The sequence below is a fragment of the Microtus oregoni genome, unplaced genomic scaffold (genome assembly GCF_018167655.1).
Source record: "Microtus oregoni isolate MIOR12 unplaced genomic scaffold, Mior012 000048F_ref0000485, whole genome shotgun sequence".
Classification (NCBI taxonomy): domain Eukaryota; kingdom Metazoa; phylum Chordata; class Mammalia; order Rodentia; family Cricetidae; genus Microtus; species Microtus oregoni.
Window position 1 is genome coordinate 15,870,282 of NW_024543222.1, and position 26,221 is coordinate 15,896,502.

Genomic DNA, 26,221 nt, shown 5'->3' on the forward strand with positions numbered 1-26,221 from the left:
GCAAAAAGTGTTTCTATAACCCCAGTATGTCCATTTATATAATCACTGATGATGTACTGAGATTTTTTTTTAAGTATTTATTTATTCATTATGGATACAATAGTCTGTTTGTGTGTATGTCTGCAGGCCAGAAGAGGGCACCAGAACTCATTACAGATGGTTGTGAGCCACCATGTGGTTGCCGGGAATTGAACTCAGGACCTTTGGAAGAGCAGGCAATGCTCTTAACCACTGAGCCATCTCTCCAGCCCTGTACTAAGATTTTATACACATAGTGAAGCATACGGAAAAGAATAAGCAAGCTAATGATTAAATGTATAATCTTTTTTTTTTGTTTGTTTGGTTTTTTCGAGACAGGGTTTCTCTGTGGTTTTGGAGCCTGTCCTGGAACTAGCTCTTGTAGACCAGGCTGGTCTCGAACTCACAGAGATCCGCCTGCCTCTGCCTCCCAAGTGCTGGGATTAAAGGCATGCGCCACCACCGCCCGGCTTAAATGTATAATCTTATATTTTTACTTTACTAGTAATCCATGAAATAAAATGATGAGTCATTGTTTTTTTGTTTGTTTGTTTTGAGGCAGAGTTTCTCAGTGTAAAAATCACTGGCTGTCCTGGAACTCGATTTGTAGACCAGGCTAGCCTCAAACTCAGAGAGATCTGCCTGCCTCTGCCTCCCCAGTGCTGGGATTGAAGAGGTGCACCACTGTCACCTGGCTGTTTTTCAATATCTTACTTAAATGTTTTTTCAATACATCTGTTTAGAGGCCTGTTCCTAAATTTAGCTTATTTTGACACTCCGTTTTAGTGGTAATTAAAGCCTAGTTCAGAGTAAGGGAATTTGGCTGCACTTTTGAAATTATGATATTTTGTTTCTTTTTTTAAAAATCGAACTAATCACCATTTCTGGAAATGTTTTACTGAAATGTGGCTAGTGCATTTCCATCTGTCTACTTGTTTTTCTGCAAATTAATCAAAATGCATTACACTTTTCATAGTGCTAATAAATGTGTTCAGAAAAACTCTTGGAAGCCCTTATGTGGATGAACTGTTCTGTTCTGTTCCACATGTTTGGGGTTTGTTTTTAGGTTGAGTGTGTTCACAGGTGTGGAGGTCGGGGAAGATTTCAAGAGTCAGTTCTTCAGTCCCGTGTGGGTCCCAGGGATCAACCTCAGGGTGACAGGCCTTGGCCGCCAGTGCCTTTATCTGTTGAGCCACTGGCCTCTTCAGCAGTACAGTCACTTGGCAATGGCACTGTTTGCAGATATCTATTTTTGAAATGTAATATTCATTAGAGCAATTTTTTTTCCATTTTGAAAAGCATCTTTCTTTTATGGGATGGTACAGGACAAGTTTTTGTTTATTTGGTATCTTTTTGGTAATATGTTACTATGCTCTCTTTAGAAACAGTTAATCATGTTTGAAACAGTCACTTTTTATAAAAGAATTTGTAACTCATTCCTGTTTTCAAATCCTTTTCATTTTGTTTTGTTTTAGTGACAGCTTTCGCTGTGCTGTAGGCTGCCTGGGACTCACTGTGATGTCCAGACTGCCCTGGAAGCTGTTGTCTTCCTCAGCCTCAAGCTGCAGTTATAGATGTGCGCTAATGCCTTAAACTCTTCTAAGTCTCTTGTAATTCCCAGTAATCCCTCTATGATCTTTAAGAAAGAAAGGAGAGGCTGCAGCAATAGCTCAGTGCCTGTGAGCCCTTGCCAAACATGAGAGGGCCAGTCTGGTTCCCAGCGCCACACACGTGTAGGGATAAGTCCCGCCCCTTAGGGGGCGTGTTCGCCTCGGGCTAATGTCTGCCTATAAATTTGGCGAGCAAGCTCCCAGCGCTCGCTTCTGCTTTCCTGGTCTCCTCTGGAACGGTGGTTCTGTAAGTCTATTTCTACATTAAAACTATATATATTTTTACAATCTGTCTGCATTCGTTTACGCCGCTACACACACGGTTGTCTGTGACTCCAGCTACAGGGGATCTGACACCCTGTTCTAGTCCCTTAGGTACCCACGACACATGGCATCAATCCCACAAACTCACACATGTACCTAAAAATAAAATATTTTTTTAAAAAAAGAAAATATTTTGAAAGCTATTTCCTATTTCTATGTGGAGTGTAGGAAAGATTCAATATTGTAAAGACCTTGTTTAGATAAAATTGACCTCATTGACATCCGCACACCTCTTTGGTTCTGACCAACCTGTAGCAGTGATTTACCTGTGAATAAGGCAGTAGCTGCTGGGGTTTTTTTTTTTTTTGTTTGTTTGTTTGTTTGTTTTTTGTTTTTTCCCCTTGCACTTGTACTTCAGGACCCTGTGTCTCTTCTCCTAAGAAAAGAGCTGTTTGGGCCCCTAATTAACACTAATAGTTTTGTGAAGTGCTGTATTAACTGGCCTGTGCATTTCGACAGATAGAGAAGATTCATCTTGTGTTGTGACACAGTTTGAGGGCTTTCTTGGTGTCGTTAGGCCTGGAAAGCTTAACTTCAATAAAAACTAAAATAAACACGGATGAAAGTACTGAAGTCATCTTGTGTCCCTCAGGATTGTCTTACAAACTCTGAGAACAAATACCCCGCTTTAGAGACTAGCAACTGAGTTAACGATACTGAGAGTGGCCCTTTAAGACTCAGGTTTGGATCCGGGTAGTGCTGCTGCACACCTTTAATCCCAGCAGAGGCAGAGGCAGAGGCAGGCAGATCTCCAAATCTGAGGCCAGGTTGGTCTACAGAGCAAGTTCTAGGACAGCCAGTGCTGCACTGAGAAACCCTGTCTCTAAAAATAAACAACACAACACACACACACACACACACACACATACAATCCCTAAAAACCTGCTGTGGGCACGTACTCTTACAATCCCAACACTCCAAGGCCAAGGGAAGGATCCATCAGTTCAAGGCCAGCTTGAGCAGCACAGTAAGAACATGTCTCAATCAAAACATGAAAATAAAATAAATGGCAAAAATTAGTATAAATTTTTGGGTATATTAGTATAAATTATATAAATTTAAGGGTTTGGCTTGAAGTTTGAAGAGTAAACACAGCAGTGGCTACGGATGTTCACTAGAACTTCCTAGGCAGGTCTAACAAAAGGGTTGCTAGATACAACACTCATGAGCCCAGGGTAGCTAGTAGGTATTGCCCCAAACATTCTTCTAAATAATGATTTTTGTTTGTTTCTGAAGCACAGCCTTATGTAGATGAGGCTAGCCTGGAACTCAATGGCTACCTTAGGTTGACCCTTGAACTTCTAATCCTCTTGCTTCCCCTTCCCAAGTGCTGGCAATATGGGAGTGGCCCAGTACCTGGTTTATATGGTGCTGGGGTTGAAACCGGGGATCCATGTATGCTAGGAGAGCACTCCACCAGCTGAGCTACATCCCTGGACTACCCAGCAAGACTCTGTCTCGAAAGGGAAATCAAAACAAAACCAAAACCACACACAAAAAACACTTCCAAACATTTCTCAACAAAAATAATTATAAGGTGTATCCCCCCCAAAAAAAAACAAACAAACAAAAAAAAAAAACCCCAGGCTAGCCTCAAATTTACAGTAATCTTCCTACCTCAGGATAGAACATGATTTTCTTTCATCTATAGGAAAAACAACTGATAGCCTCTTGGGATCTCTTATAAAAAGATGCTCTTTGTAACACCTTTTATCAGGGTTATTACTTGACTTTATTTCATTTTATCAGTCATGATTCTTTTCTGTGAAAGAGATAGAAAATCAATTCAAATAAACCTGAGCAAAATAAATTTATTGGCTTTAAGCAATAGTCCCGACTGGCCTCAAGGACTTACTTGTTGTCAGGTCTGTGTTTCTAAGTGTGTATTTGTTGTCTGTGGGCTGTGCTTTCTCCAGGACACTGTTGTTCTCATTTAAAGTGCAAAGTCTTCATGTAGTAGTGTGCCAGGTGAGTGCTTTCTTCCAGTGCCGTGAGGAGGGTAGGAGTGTGTGTGGCTGCGCAGGTCCTGTTTCCTGCAGTCACACAAGCCACAGGAAAGAAAGGTGGGCAGCTTCCCAAAGGAAGGGCTTGCTGTTCCCCAGGAGGAAGAAAGGCCGGAGTTAAAATGGAGGAATGCTTGCTACAGCGTGGCATGCCATGTTCTTTCAGGTTAGAAAGCATGGTTTAATTTTGTGTTTCTAATCATTATTCTTACAGAGTATGCAAGCTGCGAGATGCCCTACTGATGAACTGTCTTTAAGCAACTGTGCAGTTGTGAACGAGAAGGATTACCAGTCTGGCCAGTGAGTAGCTCTCGGACTTGGTTCTTTGAACTTGCTAAGATTTATTTTAGAAACTTCCAAAGAATCACTGTAGGGAAAATACCTTTCGTATTATCCCTGCCAAATTAGAAAATGGAGATGAGAGTTATATATTGTAGTCATGACTACGTCAAACCTTGCTACAGTACACATACTACAGGGAGCCCTTTCAGAAAAGCCGATTTTCCTAGCGCAGGCACTGGGCACAGGGCTCACCTAGCATGGCTGGTAGTCATCTTGCTCTGGAGTCACCTTGGCCAAGTTTGGATTCCAGCTCTGACAGTCACAAACTGATGACCACAGATAAGGATTTGGCCATCTTTGTGTTCCTGCGTCCTGATCTATTAAATGGGGGTGTGGTGAGGAACAGCTCACTCCAATGAAACATATTTTCATCAGTGCCCAGCATGTTAGCAAGCCCGCCATAATTTTCACTAGTATGAACTTTGTTACTATGATAATGTAAGAGGTGCCAAAAGTTGAAGATTTACAAAACCCCCAAATCGTTAAAGCAGTTTTCATTATAATTTATCCTAACTGATTCACATCCCCTCCTGACCTTCTAAAGACTGTTGGCAAGTCTACATCAAAAGGCTGCCTGGGCTCTTAAGGAATTAACCTCAGAATGAGCTTGAGACAGTATCGAGTATGCTCTGATGCCAAATTGAAGATAAGATTTTCAACAAATAGACCGACTGTCAGTGATCAATGGAAGAGTTTTATGGAATTCTTTCACATGATGTAGAAGATCATGTGAAAATCTTGTGTCTTAGCAGCAAAGCAGTACACACACATATAAATTAACTATAACATTAAAAAATACAGCATTGTAAAAACGCCATTTGTTGAAAGATAGGTGGGTCAGGAGGTGACACAATGACAGAGTATGTGCCTGGTGTGTGTAGGCGCTGACAGGTTTGTTCTGCAGCTATCCCCCATCCCCACTGTCATTTATACACAAAAGGTAGTGCTGGCCCATAGCAAGGCCTGAAGAGTCTATCTCAAAGGACTCATTGGTTTCCTGGAGTAGAAGATTATATAATATATATGTCATTGATAAATTATGAATTGTCCAGAGGTAGAAGATTATCATGAGATGGCTTTATATAAATTATGTGTTGTGCATAGCATCTGATAATTTATGAGTTGTCCAGAGGTAGAAGATTATCATGAAAAAAAATTATCATGAGATGGCTTTATATAATATTTATGTTGTGGATAATGTCTGATAACTTATGAATTGGTTCAGAGTTCTTTGAAATTTGACATCTGTATGAAAGTTGATGTATTTGGGGGAATGTTTTCATTTTAATGGCTATTTTATACATTGCTATCATAAATGTTCAAGCTTTGAGAGAGTCTGATGAAAAATTTAATAAATAATCTTAGAAACTAACCACTGTCTCATGGCCTAGCTCTTCTGCCTTTGGTTCCCTTCTTCTTGTTTTATTGGGACGTGGGAAATCACCCCCAGGAACAGAATTCATCTTCCTTTTACTTAACAGCAGGGACTCTGAATCGCTAATTCAGTCCCTGTAACCTGGAAACGTCACCAAGTTGGTGTTTGAACGGGATGTGCTTGGCTGGATTTTGTCCGGGCCAAGGAGTCTTTATGTCGAGAAGATATCTTGAGTTACAGTTCTTGGGAACTAAGTTGTGGTTTCCCGTCAGGATTCTCATGTGATACCATGTTTCTGTCTGTGTGTGGGAAGAACATATGCGGAAGACATGTTCTTGTTGACTTGGAGTCCTGACTGTGCTCTGTGTTCCAGGCATGTGATCGTGAGGACGTCCCCCAATCACAAGTACATATTTACTCTGCGGACCCACCCATCCGTGGTTCCAGGGAGCATTGCATTCAGCTTGCCCCAGGTAACAACCCACAGCGTGTTTCCTTGCAGCCTAGATGTTTCAGCAGAGTCGATTCTTGTCGAGCAAGCATTGACCCAGAACTGCGCTGACTCATTGGAGACAAGTTATGTAAAGAAGTTAAAGATACATTCTCTTTTGAAAAAATGTTTTATTTTATTTATTTTGTTTTGGGGAGGCATACAAGCCATAGTGGAGGTCAGAGAGCAACTGGCAGGAGCCACTCTATCTTGGGTCCTGGGTCTCAGGTTCATGTCATTAGGTTGACGGCAGACACTAGACTCTTCTGAATCTTCCCCCTGGCCTTGAAGATATAGTCTTAATTGTCAATTATTTGCAACAGTACCTTTGTATTGTATTAATTTTTTTCTAATTAAAAAAATGTTTGACGTAATATCAATTAGCTCTTGGAAAAGAGCTAAATCCCAGGGTAACAGTAAATATATAAAACAGCACCTCCTTTATCTTATTTTTAAATTGACATCTAATAGTAGAGGTTTATTTTTTTAATAACTTGATTAACTTTATTTTATATGCTTTGGTATGAAGGTGTCAGATCCCCTGGGACTGGGGTTACAGACAGTTGTGAGCTGCTATAGGGATGCTGGGATTTGAACCCGGGTCCTCTGGAAGAGTAGCCAGTGCTCTTAACCACTGAGCTGTCTCTCTAGACCCCAACAGAGGTTTTATAATGTTGTAGTGTCAGACCTAACCTGCAAAGAGTAGTTGCTTAGATTACTGTCTAACTTCCTGGGCTTCTCCAGAGCTGGGAAGGTGGGGCATGTAGTGGGTGGCTTGTGCAGAATCCCCAGTGGCACTGCCCACTGCTCTCTCAGTACCACAACTGCCGCCTGACACTGGTGAGCCCATCCCCTAGCAATGTCGGTCTATGTTTGTCTCTACAGATTGAAAGTTTGGACTATATGAGACCCTAGCCAGCTCTGTCTGAAAAAAATAAATGAACTGATAAATTAATTTAGTTTAATCAAAGTTTGGGCTGTCACTGGACTTGCCAGCTTTGAACGGAGTTCTAGGCTAGTCAGGGCTACATATTGAGATCCTGTCTCAAAAAACAAAACAAATTCCTCCCAAGATACACTCCAAAGTCAGGCATTGTTTTAAGTACACTCGAATGTGGTAAGTGATTCAGTTCTCAGGACAAGCGCTGGATACTGTCACTGTCGTCCAAAGATAGTCTTTGCAGGAGAATCCCAGAACCTCAGTGTAGCCACACTGTATCCCAAAGTCGAGGTTTAACTGGTATCATGAAATGTCATCTTGGCCAGATAGAAGATGGGATTTTATGGAGGGTCTTTTGAGGGATGTGGGGTGGAGGAAGGAGTGTGACCCAGGGAAGGAAGTTGAAAGGGAAACACTCATGGTGCATGTTCATGGTGTAGCAACCCCCCCATCCCGAACCCCAGAACCCACTGTGGTCACACAAGTAGGCAAACCATGGGTTTCAGCCAGAAGTTGTTTTTCTCAGCATTCTCTGGGGTGTTATCAGTATTAACTGACTTTCAGTCTGTGTCACGGTAGCCCTTGAATTCTTACCTAGATGCGGTGTGTCCTGCCTCCTGCCAGTGTATTCAGGACTGGGGACTGGTTTTACATGCTACAAAGGGTATTCCTGAGCAGTTTCTGTTTTGGGTCCCAGCTTAAGTTTCAGTGTGGACAATCTGACTAGTTTTAGTTTAATTTCATGAATTGAATTGTATTTGAGGTATTCTAACAAGTCATACAAAACTAACGGTAGCCATGCACTTGAAACAGAAGCAGCTGCTGGCCTGAGGTGTCTTACCTTGTCCAGAGCTTTTCATTCCGTGGCCAGCTTTTTCTTTTTTTAAAATTTATTTATTTATTAAAGATTTCTGTCTCTTCCCCGCCACCGCCTCACATTTCCCTCCCTCTCCCCCAATCAAGTCCCCCTCCCTCGTCAGCCCAAAGAGCAATCAGGGTTCCCTGCCCTGTGGGAAGTCCAAGGACCACCCACCTCCATCCAAGTCTAGTAAGGTGAGCATCCAAACTGCCTAGGCTCCCACAAAGCCAGTACATGCAGTAGTGTAGTAATAGGAGCGGCGAGGCTGCGTCCCCAGCACCCCGGCTACCTGGCTAGCTTATGCCTGAAATAACAACACACAAACTGTATTTATTTAATCACTGCTTGGCCCATTTCTATCTAGCCTCTTCTAGGCTAATTCTCACATATTAATTTAGCCCATTTCTAATCATCTGTGTAGCGCCCCTAGGTGCGCTTACCGGGAAAATTCTAGCCTATGTCTATCCTGGGTCGGAGTTTCATCGCGTGCGTCTGCCTGGGAGCTGGGAGCTGGGAGCATGGCGTCTCTCTGAGGCGTCTGCTCCCGAGAGGAGAGCTGTGGAGTCTGAGCTCACTTCCTCTTCCTCCCAGCGTTCTGTTCTGTTTACTCCTCCCACCTATCTTCTAACCAATGAGGGCCAAGCAGTTTCTTTTTATTTAACCAATGACCTTCCTCCATTACAGTAGGATCAAAAACCCATTGCCATTGTTCTTGAGTTCTCAGTAGTCCTCATTGTCCGCTATGTTCAGCGAGTCCGGTTTTATCTCAGGCTTTTTCAGACCCAGGCCAGCTGGCCTTGGTGAGTTCCTGAAAGAACATCCCCATTGTCTCAGTGTGTGGATGCACCCCTCGCGGTCCTGAGTTCCTTGCTCGTGCTCTCTCTCCTTCTGTTCCTGATTTGGACCTTGAGATTTCTGTCCGGTGCTCCCATGTGGGTCTCTGTCTCTGTCTCCTTTCATCGCCTGATGAAGGTTAATATTCAGGAGGATGCCTATATGTTTTTCTTTGGGTTCTCCTTATTTAGCTTCTCTAGGATCACTAATTATAGGCTCAATGTCCTTTGCTTATGGCTAGAAACCAAATATGAGTGAGTACATCTCATGTTCCTCTTTTTGTGTCTGGCTTACCTCACTCAGGATAGTGTTTTCTATTTCCATCCATTTGCCAGCTTTGTTCCAGAGGGACACTCCAGGCACGGTGGTGCACGGTGGTGCACAGTGGTGCACGGTGGTGCACAGTGGCACACACTAAGAAGGATCTCAAGTTCCAGGTCAACCTGGACTATGTAATGGAACCCTGTCTCAAACAACAGCAACAACAATAAAAATCAAATCCCCAAAATTAAACAAAAAAGCTTTGTATGTTTTCTGTAAGGTCTAATATACATTCATTTCTGGATTATCTATAAAAAAAAGGAACTACGATTTGGTTAGCTTAAAATAATAGAAAATTTAAATGATATAAAAAATAATAAAAAGAAAACAAAAATGGTTAGAAATGAACAAATATTATTCTCTAATAGTCCCAAAAGGTAGGAGCTTGAAAAGGTATCCTGGAAGCAAGCTGCCTCTGTGGGCTCTAGGAAGGCTGGCTGTGCCCAGCTGGTGGTAGTGTTGGCAGTCCTTGGCTGGCATCTCTTCAGTTTCCACCTCTGGTATTACATGGCATGCTCCTTGTGTCTCCAGTCCTATTGGCTTAGGGTTCATCCTAATGCAGTCTGCAAAGACCCTAATTCTAAATACAGTTAGATCCACAGGTCCTGGGGGCTAAAGACTGGCATTTGGGGTGTGGGTGGGTGTGGGGTCACAGTTCAGCACATTGCAGCACCCTGACTCTGGGCTTTATAGTGTCTTTCTGAAATTCACAAATCTTCATCTTTTTTTTTTAATGTCTCTGATTTTGATTGTCTTGATTTTAACCATTTTTTTCTCTCATTTATTTTTTTAGCGAAAATGGGCTGGACTTTCAATCGGGCAGGAAATAGACGGTAGGTATTTTTTTTTTTTTTAGCTACCTAAAGCTGATTGTCTGTGTTTTTTCATTCATTAATCTCTATACAATTACTGATTATTAGGCTTCATTCCCTCTGAGTACCAGTGACAGCTATGTAAATAGCAAAGGTGTGCTGCCCGTAGCCCTTCCTCCTCTCTCAGTAAAGTGTGTCCTAAGTGCGTTCATCCATCATTACAGTTCATCATCAGCTTTCTACCTGGTGGCTGGAACTGGTCCTCATGCTTAAGGGGCAAGCGTTTTGCTGGCTGAGCGAAATTTTTGTCTTTTAAAAAAATCTTACTTTTCCTTTCTTCATTCACAAAATCTTAATAAATTCATTTTAACATATTTTCTCTTGAGTAGTTTGCTAAGTTCATTGCCTTTCTCATATTTATTTCTGTCCTCAGGGTTAGTCCTCTGACTTAGTTTTGAGGAGGCTGGTGTGGCTCAGAGAGTGCTTGCCTCCTGTGTTGATCTGACCTCTGTTGCTGTGATAAAGATCATGACCGAAAGCAACTTGGTGAGGAAAGGATTTATTTGGCTCACAGTGTTGCTATCACAGCCCAGCACTGATGGGAGCCAAGGCAGAAAGTCAAGCAGGGCAGGACCCTGGAGGCAGGAACCAGAGTAGAGGTCTGAGGAATACTGCTTGTGGGCTTGTTCTCCATGGCTAAACTTGGTTTCTTATCCGACCACCTGCCTGGGGGTGATACTGTCCAGAGTGGGCTGGGCCCTCCAACATCAATCATTAGACAAGAAAATGCCCTACAGATTTGCCTACAGGCCAGTCTAATGGAGGCATTTCCTCATTGAGGTTCCCTCCTCCCAGATCACTGTAGCTTATGGTGACAACCTAACTGGCACACCTAGCACCTATGTGCAGATGACCCCCATATTGGATCCCCAGATCATAAAAAGCAAATAAGAAAAAAACAAAATCACAGGTTGGAAAGATGGGTTCGTGCTCATGAACACAGGAAGACCAGTTCAGATCCCCAGCACCCCAACAATGTTGGGTAGGTGTGGTAGCCTACTTATGGTACTAGCATTTGGGAGGGAGAGACAGTAGAGCAAACAGATAGAGCAGCAGAATCAGTAAGCTCCAGGTATTACAAGACTGCCTCAATTATATAAGGTGGAAATCAGTGAAGGAAGGTCTTCACATGTATGTGCTTGTACATGTCCCCCCTAACGGTGCCCAGACATGTATATACACACCACACATGCATACACATGCAAAAACAAATAACAATGAAAAGCCCAAGATTTGTCTAAGCATAGGTAGTTTAAATTGTGATGTGTTTTTGTGTGTATGTGTATGGTGTTTTTGTTTCATTTTGTTTTCTGTTTCATGGATGTTTGGGGGAAGACATCAGAATTGAAATGGTGTGATATTTTGTTATATGTTGCTTTCTTTTTATAGTGACCTTGCAAGCAAGTATCATTCCCATAGTCTCTGGGTAATATTATTGGCCTAGGAACATTTCTTTCTGTTATTATAGAGAAGTACAATCCCTTTGTGGAACATTTTTGAGGTGGAAGGGAAAGGTTGGTTGACATGGCCTGTTTCTCTTCCAGGGGACCCAGGCTTAATTCATAGTATGCAAATAGAGGCCCACAACCCTTTGTAATCCCAGTCCCAGGGTATCCAATGCCCTCTTCTTGTAGTGAGGAGCTGCAGGCCACGTTCCTGCCACCCGGCTCCTGGCCACCTGGCTAGCTTATGCCCCAGAATAACAACACACAAATTATATTCTTTTAAACACTGCCTGGCCCATTATATCTGTCCTCTGCTTGGCTAACTCTCATATCTTGCTTAACCCATATTTAGTAGTCTGTGTAGCACTAGTCTTACCGGGAAAGATTCAGCATGTCTGACCTGTTGGCTTGCTTCATCGCATCTGTCCCAGAGAGGAGAGGCATGGCATCTGCCTAACTTCCCTTCTTCCCAGCATTCTGTTCTGTTTACTCTACCCACCTATGTTCTAACCTATCAGGCCAAGCAGTTTCTTTATTAATTAACCAATGAAATCAATAGATTGATATATGACACTCCCACATCATCTTCTGGCCCCCAAGGGCTCTACATGCATTGATGCACGGGCATACATAAAGGCCAAATACCTATGTGCACATTAAAATAAAAAAGGAAACAATTGCACTGGAGTAATGGTTCAGCCGTTAAAGGCGAGGCTCACAACCAGTGTTTTTTAAAAGAGGAAAACGATTGATGTGGCTATCTCAAGTCTTATTTATTTTCAGATAATATCTCTATATCTGGATCTGTAGACTGCCACTTCGTCTGTCTGTCTTGAGACAGTCCTTGCAGCCCTAGCTGGCTGGAATTCACTATGTAGACCAATCTGGCCTCAAACTAATAGATGCTCCTGTTTTTGCCTTCCGAATGCTGTGATTAAAGTCATGTACCACCATGCCTGGCTGAATTCCAAATCTTCGCTTTCCTGTCACTTGATGCTGTATTTATCTTGTGGGGGGTGATTTTGCCTGGGTTTTGTCTGCGGTCATCCCTCCCCCCCTTCTTTTCTGCTCCCCACTTCCCACAGTGGAGCGCGATGTGTTCATATCTCTTTTCAAATAATTCAGTTTTCCTGGTGTCTTGTTACTGTAGACTGTGTGTGCTATTATTGTCCTCTTTGTTGTCATGATAGGGCCACTGTTATCTCTCAGCCCAGAGCTTCTGAAGATATTCTCAGATATAGTAGCTTTAACCTGGATCAAAGAAGATAGTATCTGGGCCGGGTGGCAGTGGTTCACGCCTTTAATTCCAGCACTTGGGAGGCAGAGGCAGGCAGATCTCTGGGAGTTCGAGGCCAGCCTGGTCTACAAAAGCTAGTTCCAGGACAGGCTCCAAAGCTACAGAGAAACGCTGAAGATAATATCTGAGAGAAGCTGGTAACGTGGTAGCCTGTTGTTCATCTCAGAAAAGTGATGGGAGAATACCAATGGGAGCGTTTGCCTAGAACATGACAGCTTTTTTTTTTTTTTTTTTCTGAGTTGGAGGGAAGGTAAGCCTTGAGGTTACCGTTAGTTGGCTCTTTATTCATTGTGGAATCACTAAGAGGGATGAAAAAACTGGATAAAAATGAAGGGCGTCAGTCTAGGTAGGGGCATTGGATGGGACGGAGTGCATAGTCAGCGCTTCCCAGACTAGCCTGACAGGGTTGCCTGGAAGATTTATTTTTAAAAACAGTTTCACAGGCTCTTGGGGGAATCTGATTCATGTGTCCGTGTTTTTAACAGTCACCTCTAAGTGGTTCTTCTCAGCCACATTTTGGGAAACACTGACATAAGCGATTCCCTTAGCTATCACCTCTTCACCTGAGGCATTGCACAAAGCTGGGACAGCAGAAGAGTTGGCACCCGAGCAAAGTAGGGCAGTGCGTGAGGCCAGGGTTCCCTGTTCATCGGAGATGAAGCCAAAACTTGGTGAAATACTTAATGAGGTCTGAATGTGGGACTGGTTTCTAGTTTCCTTAAATTTATTTGTTAAAATGAAAGGCAAAATTTGTTTTTAAACTTAACTTCAAAAAGGTTTATTTTTTGTGTATGTTTGTGTGCCTGCATGACTTTATGAGTGTATGTTCACTTACATGCATGCTGGGACCTACAGAGACCAAGGGCGTTGATGCCCCTGGAACTGGAGTTCTAAGCAATTGTGAGCTGCCCAGTGTGGATGCTGGGAACTAAACCCAGGTAGGTATTTGTCTTAACCTCTGAGGTATCTCTCCAGCCCTTAAAGTTAACTCATTACAAATGTTTTCTATTTGAAAAAATATATGTGGTGATTTGGTTGCCATTGGCCCCCACAGGCTCAGATATTTGAATGCTTGGTCCTCAGTTGGTGGAACTGTTTGGGAAGGATGAAGAGGTGTGCTGGGGAAGATGTGTCACAGAGGGCTAGCTTTGCCCTTCCCAGTTACCTTCTCCCTACCTTATGTTTGTGGAACGGAATGTAAGTGCTGTTACGGTCTCTCTGCCTGCTGCCATGCTCCCTGCCATGATGGCCAGGACTCTAACCCTTTGGAATTGCAAACCCCCAAATAAAATGCTTTCTTCTATAAGTTGTCTTGGCCATGGTGCCTTATCAAGCAATAGGACAGTAACTAAAGACATTATGTTGTAAAGTTTCATGGGCTAAAATACAGATTTTATGGCTGACAGTATGTTACAAAAAGTTTTCTTCTACCAGAAATGGATTATTGTCTAGAATCAGATTTTTTTTCTTTTCTGAGAAAGGGTTTCTCTGTGTAGCACTTGCTATCTGGAACTCACTGTGTAGACCAGGCTGGCCTTGAACTCACAGAGATCCGCCTGCCTCTGCCTCAAGTGCTGCCATTAAAGGCATGCACTACCACCACCCACCTGAGTGTCAGATCTTTAGAGAGGCGAATCAAGGAGACTTCGTGGGTCAAACTGTAGTCAAGTGATTGATCCACACCAAGGCAGGTGGGGCAGATGCGTAAGGCGCGGATTGGGGCCTTGCTGATGTGGATGGTGTGGTCCTAAGGGAGGAACTGCTTATCAGTGCCGGCGGTGATGCAGGTGTGCTTTGGAGAACGGTGATTCAGGGATGCTGGCATGGGATCCCTAACTGTGAGGCTCTGGAGATACATCAGTCGTTTTAGTGTGAGAGTGTTTTCTGGAAGGGTCACCTCATGTGCCATCTTTCTGTCTGACAGTGTCATATTGTATCAGACTTAATTCTACTTCCCTGAACCTGGAGTTACGAACAGCTTTTAGATGACAGTGAAGGTCCTCCATAAGATCAGCCAGTGCCCTTCACTGCCGAACCGTCTCTCCAGCAGTCGTAAGAATCACCTTAATTAGTACTATATTTTTAAAAAGTTCATCACCTTCTGCTTTGTTCCTGTGTGGAACTTTCAGACGGCTAACTCTTTGGGACTGGCCATGGTGCTGACCTCCTGGGCACTGTCCGTGGTGCTGACCAAGCCTTGGATCACGCAGCAGCTTGGGTTTTGCTATTTAGGAACATGGCTTTAAATTAAAATGAGCAATATATACAGTTTATTGATGGTATTTTAATATACACATTATTATTTCTCAAGTTGAAGATACTACACATGCATGTGAATGTCCGCACATGCATACATATTATTATACTGCTTTGGAGTCTTTAATGCCCAGCATGGTATCACAGTATACAAATCCTTATACAATATATTTTTCATTCAGTATTTTAGAGACTATATATCTTTATTAAAGTATATCAAGTTTTTATTCTAATAAAATTCTATATAGTGTTTCACTTACCTGTCTTATGAGTACTGTAGAGACAAGTATTTGGTGTGATTGGGGCTAGAAGCTAGTCAATTTCAAGGCTGGTTAAAGGCCTTTTCTTAAAGCTTTGGTCTGTGGACTAGAGTACTGTATGTCTTTTGTGTTTAAATGTCAGTCATGATTTCTATATGGGTTTCTTTGAAAGAGAACTTGGACCTTTTGAAACATGTGGGAGAACATGTTAAATACGTTAAAATGTTATTTTGTTTATTTGTTTGTTTATTTATTTATGTGGATGTTTTATTTGCATGCATGTTTGTATGCCATGTGTGGGACTGGTACTTGTAAAGGCCAGAAGAGGGCACAGACCCCCGGAAACTGGAGTTACAGATGGTTGTGAGCCACCGCATGGATGCTAGGAACTGAACCTGGGTCCTCTGGAAGAGCAGTAGGTGCTCTTAGCTTCTGAGCTATTACTCCAGTTCTTCTGTTGAATTTTGTATGGATTTCATCCATAAAATTTTCTAATTTTCTTGTTCTTGCCTAGGTGATATTTTTCTTTTTAAAGAGCAAACCAAAAGTGTTTCCCACTATTTTGTAACGTCAATTATAGTGTTAATCCCATCAATCAAGAATAAGACCACTATCACAGTTTAAAACTAAGTTTGAAATAAACTTAATTGAATACTAGCCAGGTAGATGGACTCTGGCCATGTTTATACCCAAATTCCCAGGAAGTGGCCCAGAATCAAGTATGGCAGGGGCTTAAGAAGGAAAACCCATAATTTATTACATTTTCCATCAGGCCCTGTCATGGACAAACATATATCCTGACATTATACCCTGCCTACATACCTCCCGCACACATGGGATCAAGCATATCCTGTGTAGATGGACTAAGCAAACTTGTTTGGGGGGTGTGAAAACATATGATTTGTTATCGCCCATAAACAATAGCCTCTAGTGTTTCAGGAACTATCTGTCCTTGGGCAAAGGACTTTCAGATCAGAGGCATTTTTATCTCATAGATCTCTAAGGCATAGTAATTAAAACGTAAACTCTAACTTTGGCTCCAGCATTCTTCCCTTCAGTTGTATCCTGAGACAAATCCTTGACTCTGTGATGAGTACCTGTTTACATTGGGATCTAATAAACATCATCTTAATGGTACCCAGACCAGAATTATCACTTAGTTAAGGCATCAGTGATGCAAGAGCCAGTGCAATTAGCAGAAGGAGAAGAGCCAAAGGTTCTGTGATGGCTGTCATCAGAGTTACTTCTATCTAGAAGGAACCTGGATTGAGAATGGGGCCTAGTTATTTACTTCATCTTGGGTCCCTTTTTTTTTCCAATGATTTTTTTGAATACAGCCAGAGTCTTTCTAATGATCCCTGAGTAGTTTATATAGAAACAACAATTTTATCTTATAGCTATATAATAACCTCTCTGTTTTACATAGATCAGGTTGAGTGCCCTGTCATACTATGGGACTATTTTAGCTAATGAATCTACCTGTTGATAGGTCTGGATCTCTTTGGTTTTAACAGGTACCTTTCTTGGTATGCCAGTAGGCACTATAGTAGCTGTTTTGTCCTGTATGCCAGGGAGTTTCCTTTTGATCTAACATTCCAGCCTGCTGGGGGATAAGGGGTGATGTTCTCTCTTCTGTAACTACTTCCTGCTGGAACTAGGATGTTGTTGTCAGGGTCCAGGAAGGCTAGAATGCTAGTCAAAAGCAAAGAGGGAGTTCAGGCATAAGCATCTGACTCGCTGGCCCAGCTGAAAAGACAGGGAGCATTCACACAGGCTGAACTGGTCCACATCAGCTTTCAGCAAGTCCAGGGCTTGCAGTCATTTGGGGCATGTTGTAGTCAGAAGCTGATGCTTGGATTGTCTGTCAGTCAAGTGTAAATCTGCTGAAACAGATATAGACTAGGGACAAAATTAAAATTTAGGAACTTAAAGGAAAATCTTACATTTGGAACTTTCAGGCCTATAGTCCTAGTAATTGGGGAATGGGAGAAGTTCTAGAATCAGGAGACAAAATAGGTGGGAAAAAGTAGGCTATACTAATCTGCAGTCCTATTTATTATTTGACCTGTGAGAAGTAGATCCAAGTCTTATGACTCCCTTGATTCTCTGAAGCTTACATGAACACTTTTAGTTTACAAAAAGACACGAAAGTTTTAGATTAAACATTAGCATTACCAATCTGTTCTGACATGCACATTGTAGAAAAAGCAGGTAATAGGTATCTGTAAAACAGCTGGAGTAATCTCATAACTTTGAGTCCTAGTTATAGCTGTAGATTTAGGCTAAAAAGCATGAACATTTTCCCCTTTGTCCAGAGAGCTATGTATAAATTAGACAGAGATATCTTTGGCTGGATGAGAAGCACCTTTAAGTTATACTTAGAAGACAACCAAAGGAAATTTTAAATCTTGAGCTTGTAACCGAACAGTAAGTAGTCATTGCTCTACCAGCTTATCAGAACTCCATTGATCAATGGTAAAACTCTGGACTTTTGAAATCTTAGTGTAAACACAGCATAGAAGTGGAAAGAAATATGAAATATTTCCCATTTTCACATACCTTAAATCATTTGCTTATACCTGTACAACTTGCCCTTCTACACTTTAAATCACTTTCTGAGACCCTCAAAACTTATTTAAGCTTATACATCCTCAGACCTTCATATACCTTGGACCTCAGTTCTTTCATGGGGCTTTAGCATTTTCTCTTTCCATTAATCATCATCTATCAGAGACATAAGCAGTTATTACTGAGAACAATCATTGTAAATCATGTTCCTTTAGTGGAAAGTTACATCAGAAACTTGTATATCTTTTAATATGAAGTCTGTTAGCAAGGCAAACCTGTCTACCTTTTCTCTACAGGAAATTTCTAGATTTTCTAGTATTTCTAGAAAAAGCAAGGCTTTATTTTCATATATGATATAAGCTAACAAGGTGGCTGTAGCCTTGGGGAAGAACCTGGTTGCCTGCTGCTGCTGATCTGACAAAGCTATAGTTAGCCTTGCCATCAATGCAATCAGAGACCTGAGAAGGATAAATTATAGCATCAAGTATAATCCAAATGTTCTATGTATCATTAAAATAAGAGAGACTAGTTCTTTACCGAGACAGCCATCCCAGGCTCCTGTGGTCTCCATGGCACTGGGAGCAGAGGCACCAAGACAGCATCAGTCTTGAGTTGCCAGGCCCAGAAAGTGAGAGACTTTCCTGGGGAGCTGACCTTACTTTGTGTAGGCAAAGTGGGGCAGTTGGTTCTTCAGTGTCCTGCTTGTCCTCAGTTTGGGCCAGGTCCTGGTGGCAGGGACTGTACTGGGGAAGTCTCCCACGTTTAGTGTTACCACAATCCTGGTGGAGACATCGTGACAGTCCTACCCCATCATCTTCTCTGGAGACTTCAAGGTCACTCCTAGGATCTGGGAGTCTCTGTCTGTCATAGTAACCTTTTTCTATTTTAAATGCCATATTCATCAGATCTCGGACAAGTTTGAGTACCATTGTCTATTAAGTATATCTGAGCTAAACAAACCTAGGTTTGAAAACATATCTAACATGGCTACAAGTTCTGTTATTATAGATGACTAACTTCTCACCTGTGTTTCTTAATTGTACCTTACATTTTTAAATGACCTGCATAGATACAATATCTTAAACAAGAGTAGAAACATATATGCAGTATAAGAAAAATAACCATAAATTTGTATCAATTTATAAAAGTCTATACCAATGTGAAATATTTGAGACTAGTAGTTCTTTTTAGTTTAAAAGTAAATTCAGTAATCTACCCTTTTATTCTATCATTTTTGTTTTTAAAGTAGATTCAGTAATCTACCCCTTCCTAATATCTTTCCCCATTTTGGAAAAAGATCCCTGAATCTAACCTTCTTTGCTTAGTTACTCCCTGACCATGACCAATAATAACTTGCAACCAGCCCCCCTAAACAATGTCAAACATCCACCGAATGACCAGAAACCATCTATTCCACTTCTTGGGAGTGTGGGCATTCTGTTCTCTAGACTGCTTCCTATTGTCTGAGGGCGATGACATCCCTAGGGTGCCCTTAGACAACTGGGATAATGGTCAAGTCCTAGGAGAGCTAGCTGTATTTTTTTCTTGTTTTGTCTCTGTGTGGTGGGAAAGTAGTGCCTGTCTGAAGTCCTGGCTAGAATAGTCTATGAGGCTGGACCATCTCAGCTAGCAGCTTTGAAGTTGTTCTGGATGTAAGTTTGTAAGGAAACTGTAACTGAGGCATTCTGAGGCTGGATCACCAGGGCTACTTTCCTTATCTTTATTCATGTCCAGTCCTTTTGTTCTGAAAACACACAAACTTTTAAAGGTAACATATATATTTGTATTATCACAAGTATGGAGTGTACCATGTGCACAAGTCAGCTAAAGATGATTTGTTTTATGTTTGAGCAGGTAAAATACATTTGTCAACTTTATAAGTCTGTTTGGACTGCATAACCAAATTGTTACGAGGACTCTTGAGACCATGAAGATTTATCATGTCTCATCCAGTCTCAGAGCTGTTACCATGCAGATCAGCATGCATGTCACCTGTCCTGTAGTCTCATTTCTGTCTCAGCTCCTGCTTGCAACAGAAAACCTACGGACACACCAGAAAACACAGACAAAACTTTTTAACAAAACAGAGAGACATAGCTCTCATGAAAAACAGACAGAACTTTCCAACAAGACAACCAATGCAATGAAACTTACAGATACATCAGAAAACGCAGAGACAAAACTTTTCAACTGCCGGGCAGTGGTGGCACATGCCTTTAATCCCAGTACTCGGGAGGCAGAGACAGGTGGATCTCTGTGAGTTCGAGGCCAGCCTGGTCTACAAGAGCTAGTTCCAGGGCTGGAGAGATGGCTCAGAGGCTAAGAACACTGACTGCTCTTCCAGAAGTCCAGAGTTCAATTCCCAGAAACCACATGGTGGCTCACAACCATCTGTAATGAGATCTGGTGCCCTCTTCTGGCCTACAGGCATACATGCAGACAGAACACTGTATACATAATAAATAAATCTTAAAAAAAAAAAAAAACCTTTCCAACCAAACAAGCATATACAACTTTCTTGAGAAATAGACAGACAACGCTTTCCAACAAGACACAAACGAAACTTTCCTTGGGAAACAAAACTTTCCAGCCATAACTCACCATATGACTCATTAGGAGGCCTCTATAGATGCTTGCTTTGCTTCTCAGCATGGAAGTGCTTAATTGAAGGCAACCTTGGAGCATTGGACTGTCCCTCCTGAAGCAGCCCCTCAACCCTGGAGTCCAGAGTGAAGATCCAGCTTTAGAATTTGGGTGGATGGTCAGAATCTCACTGGGGCCTCCAGAAAATGTTAATCCCACCAGTCAAGAATAAGACACAGTTTATAGCCAAATTTGAAGCAATCTTTAACTAAATATTGTCCAGGTAGATGGGCTTTGACTAGGTCCATACCCAAGTTCCTGGGAAATGGCCCAGAACCAAGTATGGCAGGGGCTTCGGAAGGAAAACATACAATTCATTGCATTTCCCATCAGGTCCAATCATGGACAAGCAAATACCCTGACATTATACCCTGCCCACGTACCTCCTGTCCACATGTGACCAAGCACATCCTGTGCAGATGGGCCAAACAAACTTGTTTAGGGGAGTGAAAACATGTGGCTTGTTATTTCCCATAAAAAAAAAATAGCCTATAGCATTTCAGGAACTCTCTGTCCTTGAGCAAGGGGCTTGCAGAGCAGAGGTATTTTGTTTCATAGGTCTCTATGGCATGGCCATTAAAACTTAAAATGTAACTTTGGCTCTCATAGTAGAATGTCAAAATTTCATATTCTAACTGTTTAAGTATATTGTGTAGTTACTCTACTAAGCATAGATTCCACAAACAGATTAGAATGAGCATGGCTAACCATGTTATACATGTACACAGCTCCAGGGCCTAGAGACCTGCAGACTCCGGGCATTAGGTCAGGCATGGGCAGGTATATTGTAGAGGCAACTGATTGAGTGCAATTCCTATGTGTCCTTGAGGGCCTTCAAGGAACACGAGAAAGAAGTACACGTGCCTTAGCCTTACTGAAGAGCAGGGCTGGGCTCTTACTGGGCATGAACAAGTTGACCTGTTGGAGAAAGTCAAATGCAATAGTTTCTCTGGTCTTTTCTGGGTAGCAACCAATATCAGATGCTGTAGTGTAAGAACTTTTGCTTTAAAAGTTTGTTTAGAAACTGGCACATGTGGTTTTTTTTGTTTTGTTTTGTTTTGTTTTTTGTTTGGATTTTTCGAGACAGGATTTCTCCGTAGCTTTTTTGGTTCCTGTCCTAGAACTACTTGTTTTAGACCAGGTTGGCCTCGAACTCACAGAGATCCGCCTGCCTTTGCCTCCCGAGTGCTGGGATTAAAGGCGTGCGCCACCACCGCCCGGCTGAGAGGTGTTTTATTATAAAAAAAAAAAAAAAGAAAGAAACTGGCACATATAGATGTGCACAAACTGATTTAAAAATCAGCCTTTTTTTTTTTCTCTGAAAATGCTTCTTTACAATTATGTATCATTGAGATACATAATTTTAAGTCCCGGTTCTACTTACATGTACAATAAGATATATAAATTTTGTGTTCTACAGCTAAGCATTTGGGGCTGAATAGTTACTATATAATATAAAATTATATGTAGTGCTTTAATATTTAAGTTCATGACATTATAGCCTAAAAGCCATCTTAAAACTCTCCCAAGGCATAAGCAGGACTTTTCTTACTCAGAGCTTTCTGTGTGCTTGTCTTGTGGATTGTAGGCATATGGCTACAGCTCCTGGAGCTTTCTCTGTGCTTGTCTTGTGGATTGTAGGCATATGGCTACAGCTCCTGGAGCTTTCTCTGTGCTTGTCTTGTAGATTGTAGGTGTATGGCTACAGCTCCTGGATCCGGTGGGTGTTCCGTAAACACACTTGCAGTGTTGCAAAGGAGTATAACTTACCCCTTACCTCACAGGAAATAACCCCTGGGAAATATCATATCTTAAACCCCCCCCCCATTTTTTTCTCCCACTGCCTCTTACTTTCTTAGGGCAAGAAATCTTCCCACCTCTCTCATGGTAGCACGTTCTTAGATCAAACAAAAATCATCTTTGGTAACCACATGCTGCGCCAACTCCACGGGGGCCACCCATCTTGTCTCTTTGTCCTCTGTTAAATGAGGAGGATGGGGTGCAGGAACTGTGAAGAGAGATGTGATTTTTTTCTTTGTCATGGAGGGATGAGGGGTCAAAGGTGAGGAGAGTATCGTTTAATATTTTCTTCTTAACTCAGGTGAGTAAGGCAATCTCTGGCTATTGATTTTTAGGTCTGTGCAAGCGTGTTCCTCCAGTGAAGCCGACGTAAAGCTCCCTTTCGGTCAAGTACCTCTATTCCCTCATGCTGAACTCTTTGTAACTGGAAACCCAAGTTTCTGGTGTTCCCGTGGTTCTTAAAGAATGCTCCTTTTTCCCCTAGTCGCCTTGTACTCGTTTGACAAAGCCAAGCAGTGCATTGGCACGATGACCATCGAGATTGACTTTCTGCAGAAGAAGAACATCGACTCCAACCCCTACGACACCGACAAGATGGCAGCAGAATTCATCCAGCAGTTCAACAACCAGGCCTTCTCAGTGGGACAGCAGGTAGACACTTTACAGGCGTCTGAACCCTCGCCGATGGCCAGAATTCTGCTTTGGGAGAACTAAGGGAGCTTAGCTTTCATAGGAAAAGTCCCATGCAAACTGAGGAGTGAGCTTCCTGAACCAATAGGAGTCTGTTTAGAAAAGACTTCATGCCAGGTGGTGGTGGCACATGCTTTCAACCCCAGCACTTGGGAGGCAGAGGCAGGCAGATTTCAGTAGGTTCGAGGCCAGCCTCTCTACAGAGTGAGTTCCAGGACAGCTAGGACTGTTACACAGAGAAACCCTGTCTTGAAAAACAAAAACAGAAAGAGAGAGAAACCTTTACTCAGCTTTAAGGAGCCAGAGAAGTGGCCCAGCAGTTCAGAGCACTGGCTTCTCTTCTGCAGGAATCCAAGTTTGGTTCCCAGCACCCATTTCAGACAATCCAGATCCTCTGCTGTCTTCTGGTGTCCAAGGGTACCTGCGTATGGCACACATGCATATACACGTAAACTGAAAAAAAAACTTTTAGGTTTTAGATTGTGTTAAGATGTCATATATAGTCACAACAGTTTTTCTTCCTGCAAATTTGAGAACACGGTAGAGATATTTTTCTCTTCTTGCTGTGGAACCTGAGATTTGTTTCTGGGTATCCTTGTGTGTCATTAGCATGTTTCTGTAGAAGAGCAGGGGCTGGGGAGATCGCTCAGCCAGTACAGGGCCTGCTAAGCAAGGCTGAAGGCCAGCGTTTGACCCTTAGCATCCAGGCAAGAAGCTGGGAGTGGTGGGATAACCAGTTCCTAACCCCACCCCCAGGGAGGCAGAGACAGAGCATCCCTGGAGGCCCCTGCCAGCTGCCTAGCCAGATCAGTGAGCTCCAGGTTCAGTGAGAGACCCTGGCTCGAAAATAAGGTGGAAAAAGCAAGATGGAGAGCCATGCTTGGAGTTGATCTCTGGCCTCCACACATACGTGCCTGCATGCCTGCACACACATGGTAGTAGGTCGGAACTTCTGGTGGAGGCTGGACTCCCCAAGATGTTTAAGAAAGCTTTGTATGTATATTAACAAATTCATCATAGAGACCCCGCAGCTTAGTCCCTCACTGAGAACACCAGTGTTGCTTTTTTATGCTTCAGTTAACAGCAGATGATTAATCTAGAAAAATATTCCATTAATCATAAGTGTGCTTGGTTGGAGAATGCTTCACGTGCACGAAGCCCTGGGTTCTATCACTAGCCCTAGCACTACCTAAAGCCAGGCATGATGGGTTAGGTCTGTAATCCCAGCACTTGGACAGTAGAGGCAGGAGGATCAGGAGATCAAGGTCATTGTCAGTTATGTAGCAAATTTGAGACCAGCCAGGGTTCCACAAGACCCTGTCTCAAAAAAGTAAAAAGAACATGAATTCATATATTGTTTATACAGGTAAATAATTGTAGCCCTTTTGCCCTTACTGTTAGTCTTATTTGTGATTTTGTGTTTTGAAAACAGGATTCTTGGGGGCTGGAGAGATGGCTCAGTGGTTAAGAGCATCGCCTGCTCTTCCAAAGGTCCTGAGTTCAATTCCCAACAACCACATGGTGGCTCACAACCATCTGTAATGAGGTCTGGTGCCCTCTTCTGGCCTGAAGGCATACACACAGACGGAATATTGTATACATAATAATAAATATTAAAAAAGAAAAAGAAAACAGGGTTCTTCTTATGTAGCCCAGGCTGACCCTAAACCCAACCCAACAGCTTCACCCACGCAGATGCTGAGCTGGCAGGCATGAAGCGCCACACCTGCCTTCGGGCCTGTCTCAGTTATTCTGCGGCTCTTTCTCACACCGCAGCTTCACAGCAGCAGTCCTCACATGTTGCTGGGAGACCCGTGCAGACGAGTCCTTTTCAGACGACCTACAAAGTCGAAATGACTTCTGTAACACACTGTGGTTGTTTGCCATCTTTCTGTTCCTCTGCTGCATGGGTTTGGTGCAGTTCTGCAGCCATCAGTGTGTGTTAGCACAGTGCCCTGACTGCCGGAGCAGACGGAAGCATCCAGTTGTCTCCAATAAGCCAGACAGGACAGGGATTTGCAAAAGTGGGACAGCACCACTTTTTGCCCTTGCAGTTTTTTGTTTTAGAAAGTGATTTTATTTTAAATGGATACATTAGTTTTTTTCTTCTAATCTCTAGTATAGCAAATCTCGGCAGACACATTCCGTATAAACATAAGCTCTTTGGGTCCTCGAAAGTAAATAGCGGATTCTGGGAGCAAAGCGCCTGGGATGGCTGCTTGTCAGTACCGCCATGGCTACTGATGTACCTAGACTGCCCTGAGGTCTCTGTCTCAGGAGACAGCTGGGGGAGGGGCAGAAGGCAAGAGCTAGTGGGGTGAATGCAGTGTTACTTTTATTTCATTTTTTTTCCCTGATAAATATGGAAGGATAGCGGTTTAAAATATTCATATATTATGGTATCAAACTGATGTACAGGAATAATGCAATGTATTTTTAATGAAAACATTATAATTAACTGGGCATAGTGTCACACACAGGAACAAAATACAATGTATTTTTAATGAAAACATTATAATTACTGGGCATAGTGTCACACACCTTTAATTCCAGCACTCAGGAGACAGAGGTAAGAGGAGCTCTGAGTTCGAAGCCAGCCTGGTCTACAGAGAGTTACAAAACAGCCAGAGCTACATAGTGAGACCCTGTCTCAAAAAAGAAAAAAGAAAAGAAAAGAAAGAAAGAAAATGCAAATAAACAAACCAAAAACCCCCAAAGAAGAAAACATTAGAATTAGAATGAACCGTAGATTTTCTTGTCTGACTTCCTCCCAAAGGAGAAATTTTAGGCTTAGAGAAGATGAATTCTGTGCCCGTAGATGATGCACAGCCAGGGGCATAGGAAAGGGTGAAATAAATAATTAACAGCACAAAGTATGTCCCAGTCACTATTTTTGGCATGGCAGATCAGCAGGGAATGAAGTAGACACAGTTCCTGCTGCTGTAGAACTTTCTAGTTGAAACAGGCGAACGCAATGCCCGCTGCCGCGCTCAGGCCGCTGCAGTTGTAGGTGGGTCTAGAAGGCCCCTGGATGCTACCTAGCTGTCTGCTTGTTGACTACTGCCCATTGCTGTGCACTTTTTGTTTGTTTTGTTTTGTTTTTGGATGTGCTGTGTTTATTCTGGATTCCTAGATATTTTGAATATAATTGTATTCTGATTGTGAGTTTTAACCTTTGATTTTAGCTTTGTTATCTTAAGGTACCATCCTAAGAAATTTTGTGATGTTTATAATAATTTAAAACCCAAACACATGTAGATGTCAATACACCATG

At 42.4% G+C, this 26,221-nt stretch overlaps 1 protein-coding gene across 1 annotated transcript in view; it reads left to right on the plus strand.

The window, feature by feature from the left end:
- Nucleotides 1–26,221, plus strand: part of Nsf (N-ethylmaleimide sensitive factor, vesicle fusing ATPase) — a 134,694-nt gene that overhangs the window by 14,867 nt on the left and 93,606 nt on the right. Inside the window, exons 2-5 of the mRNA XM_041635920.1 lie at nt 4,170–4,255; nt 6,046–6,145; nt 9,910–9,949; nt 22,742–22,908. Coding sequence (XP_041491854.1) covers nt 4,170–4,255; nt 6,046–6,145; nt 9,910–9,949; nt 22,742–22,908 — 393 coding nt within the window. The remainder of the gene's footprint in view (nt 1–4,169; nt 4,256–6,045; nt 6,146–9,909; nt 9,950–22,741; nt 22,909–26,221) is intronic.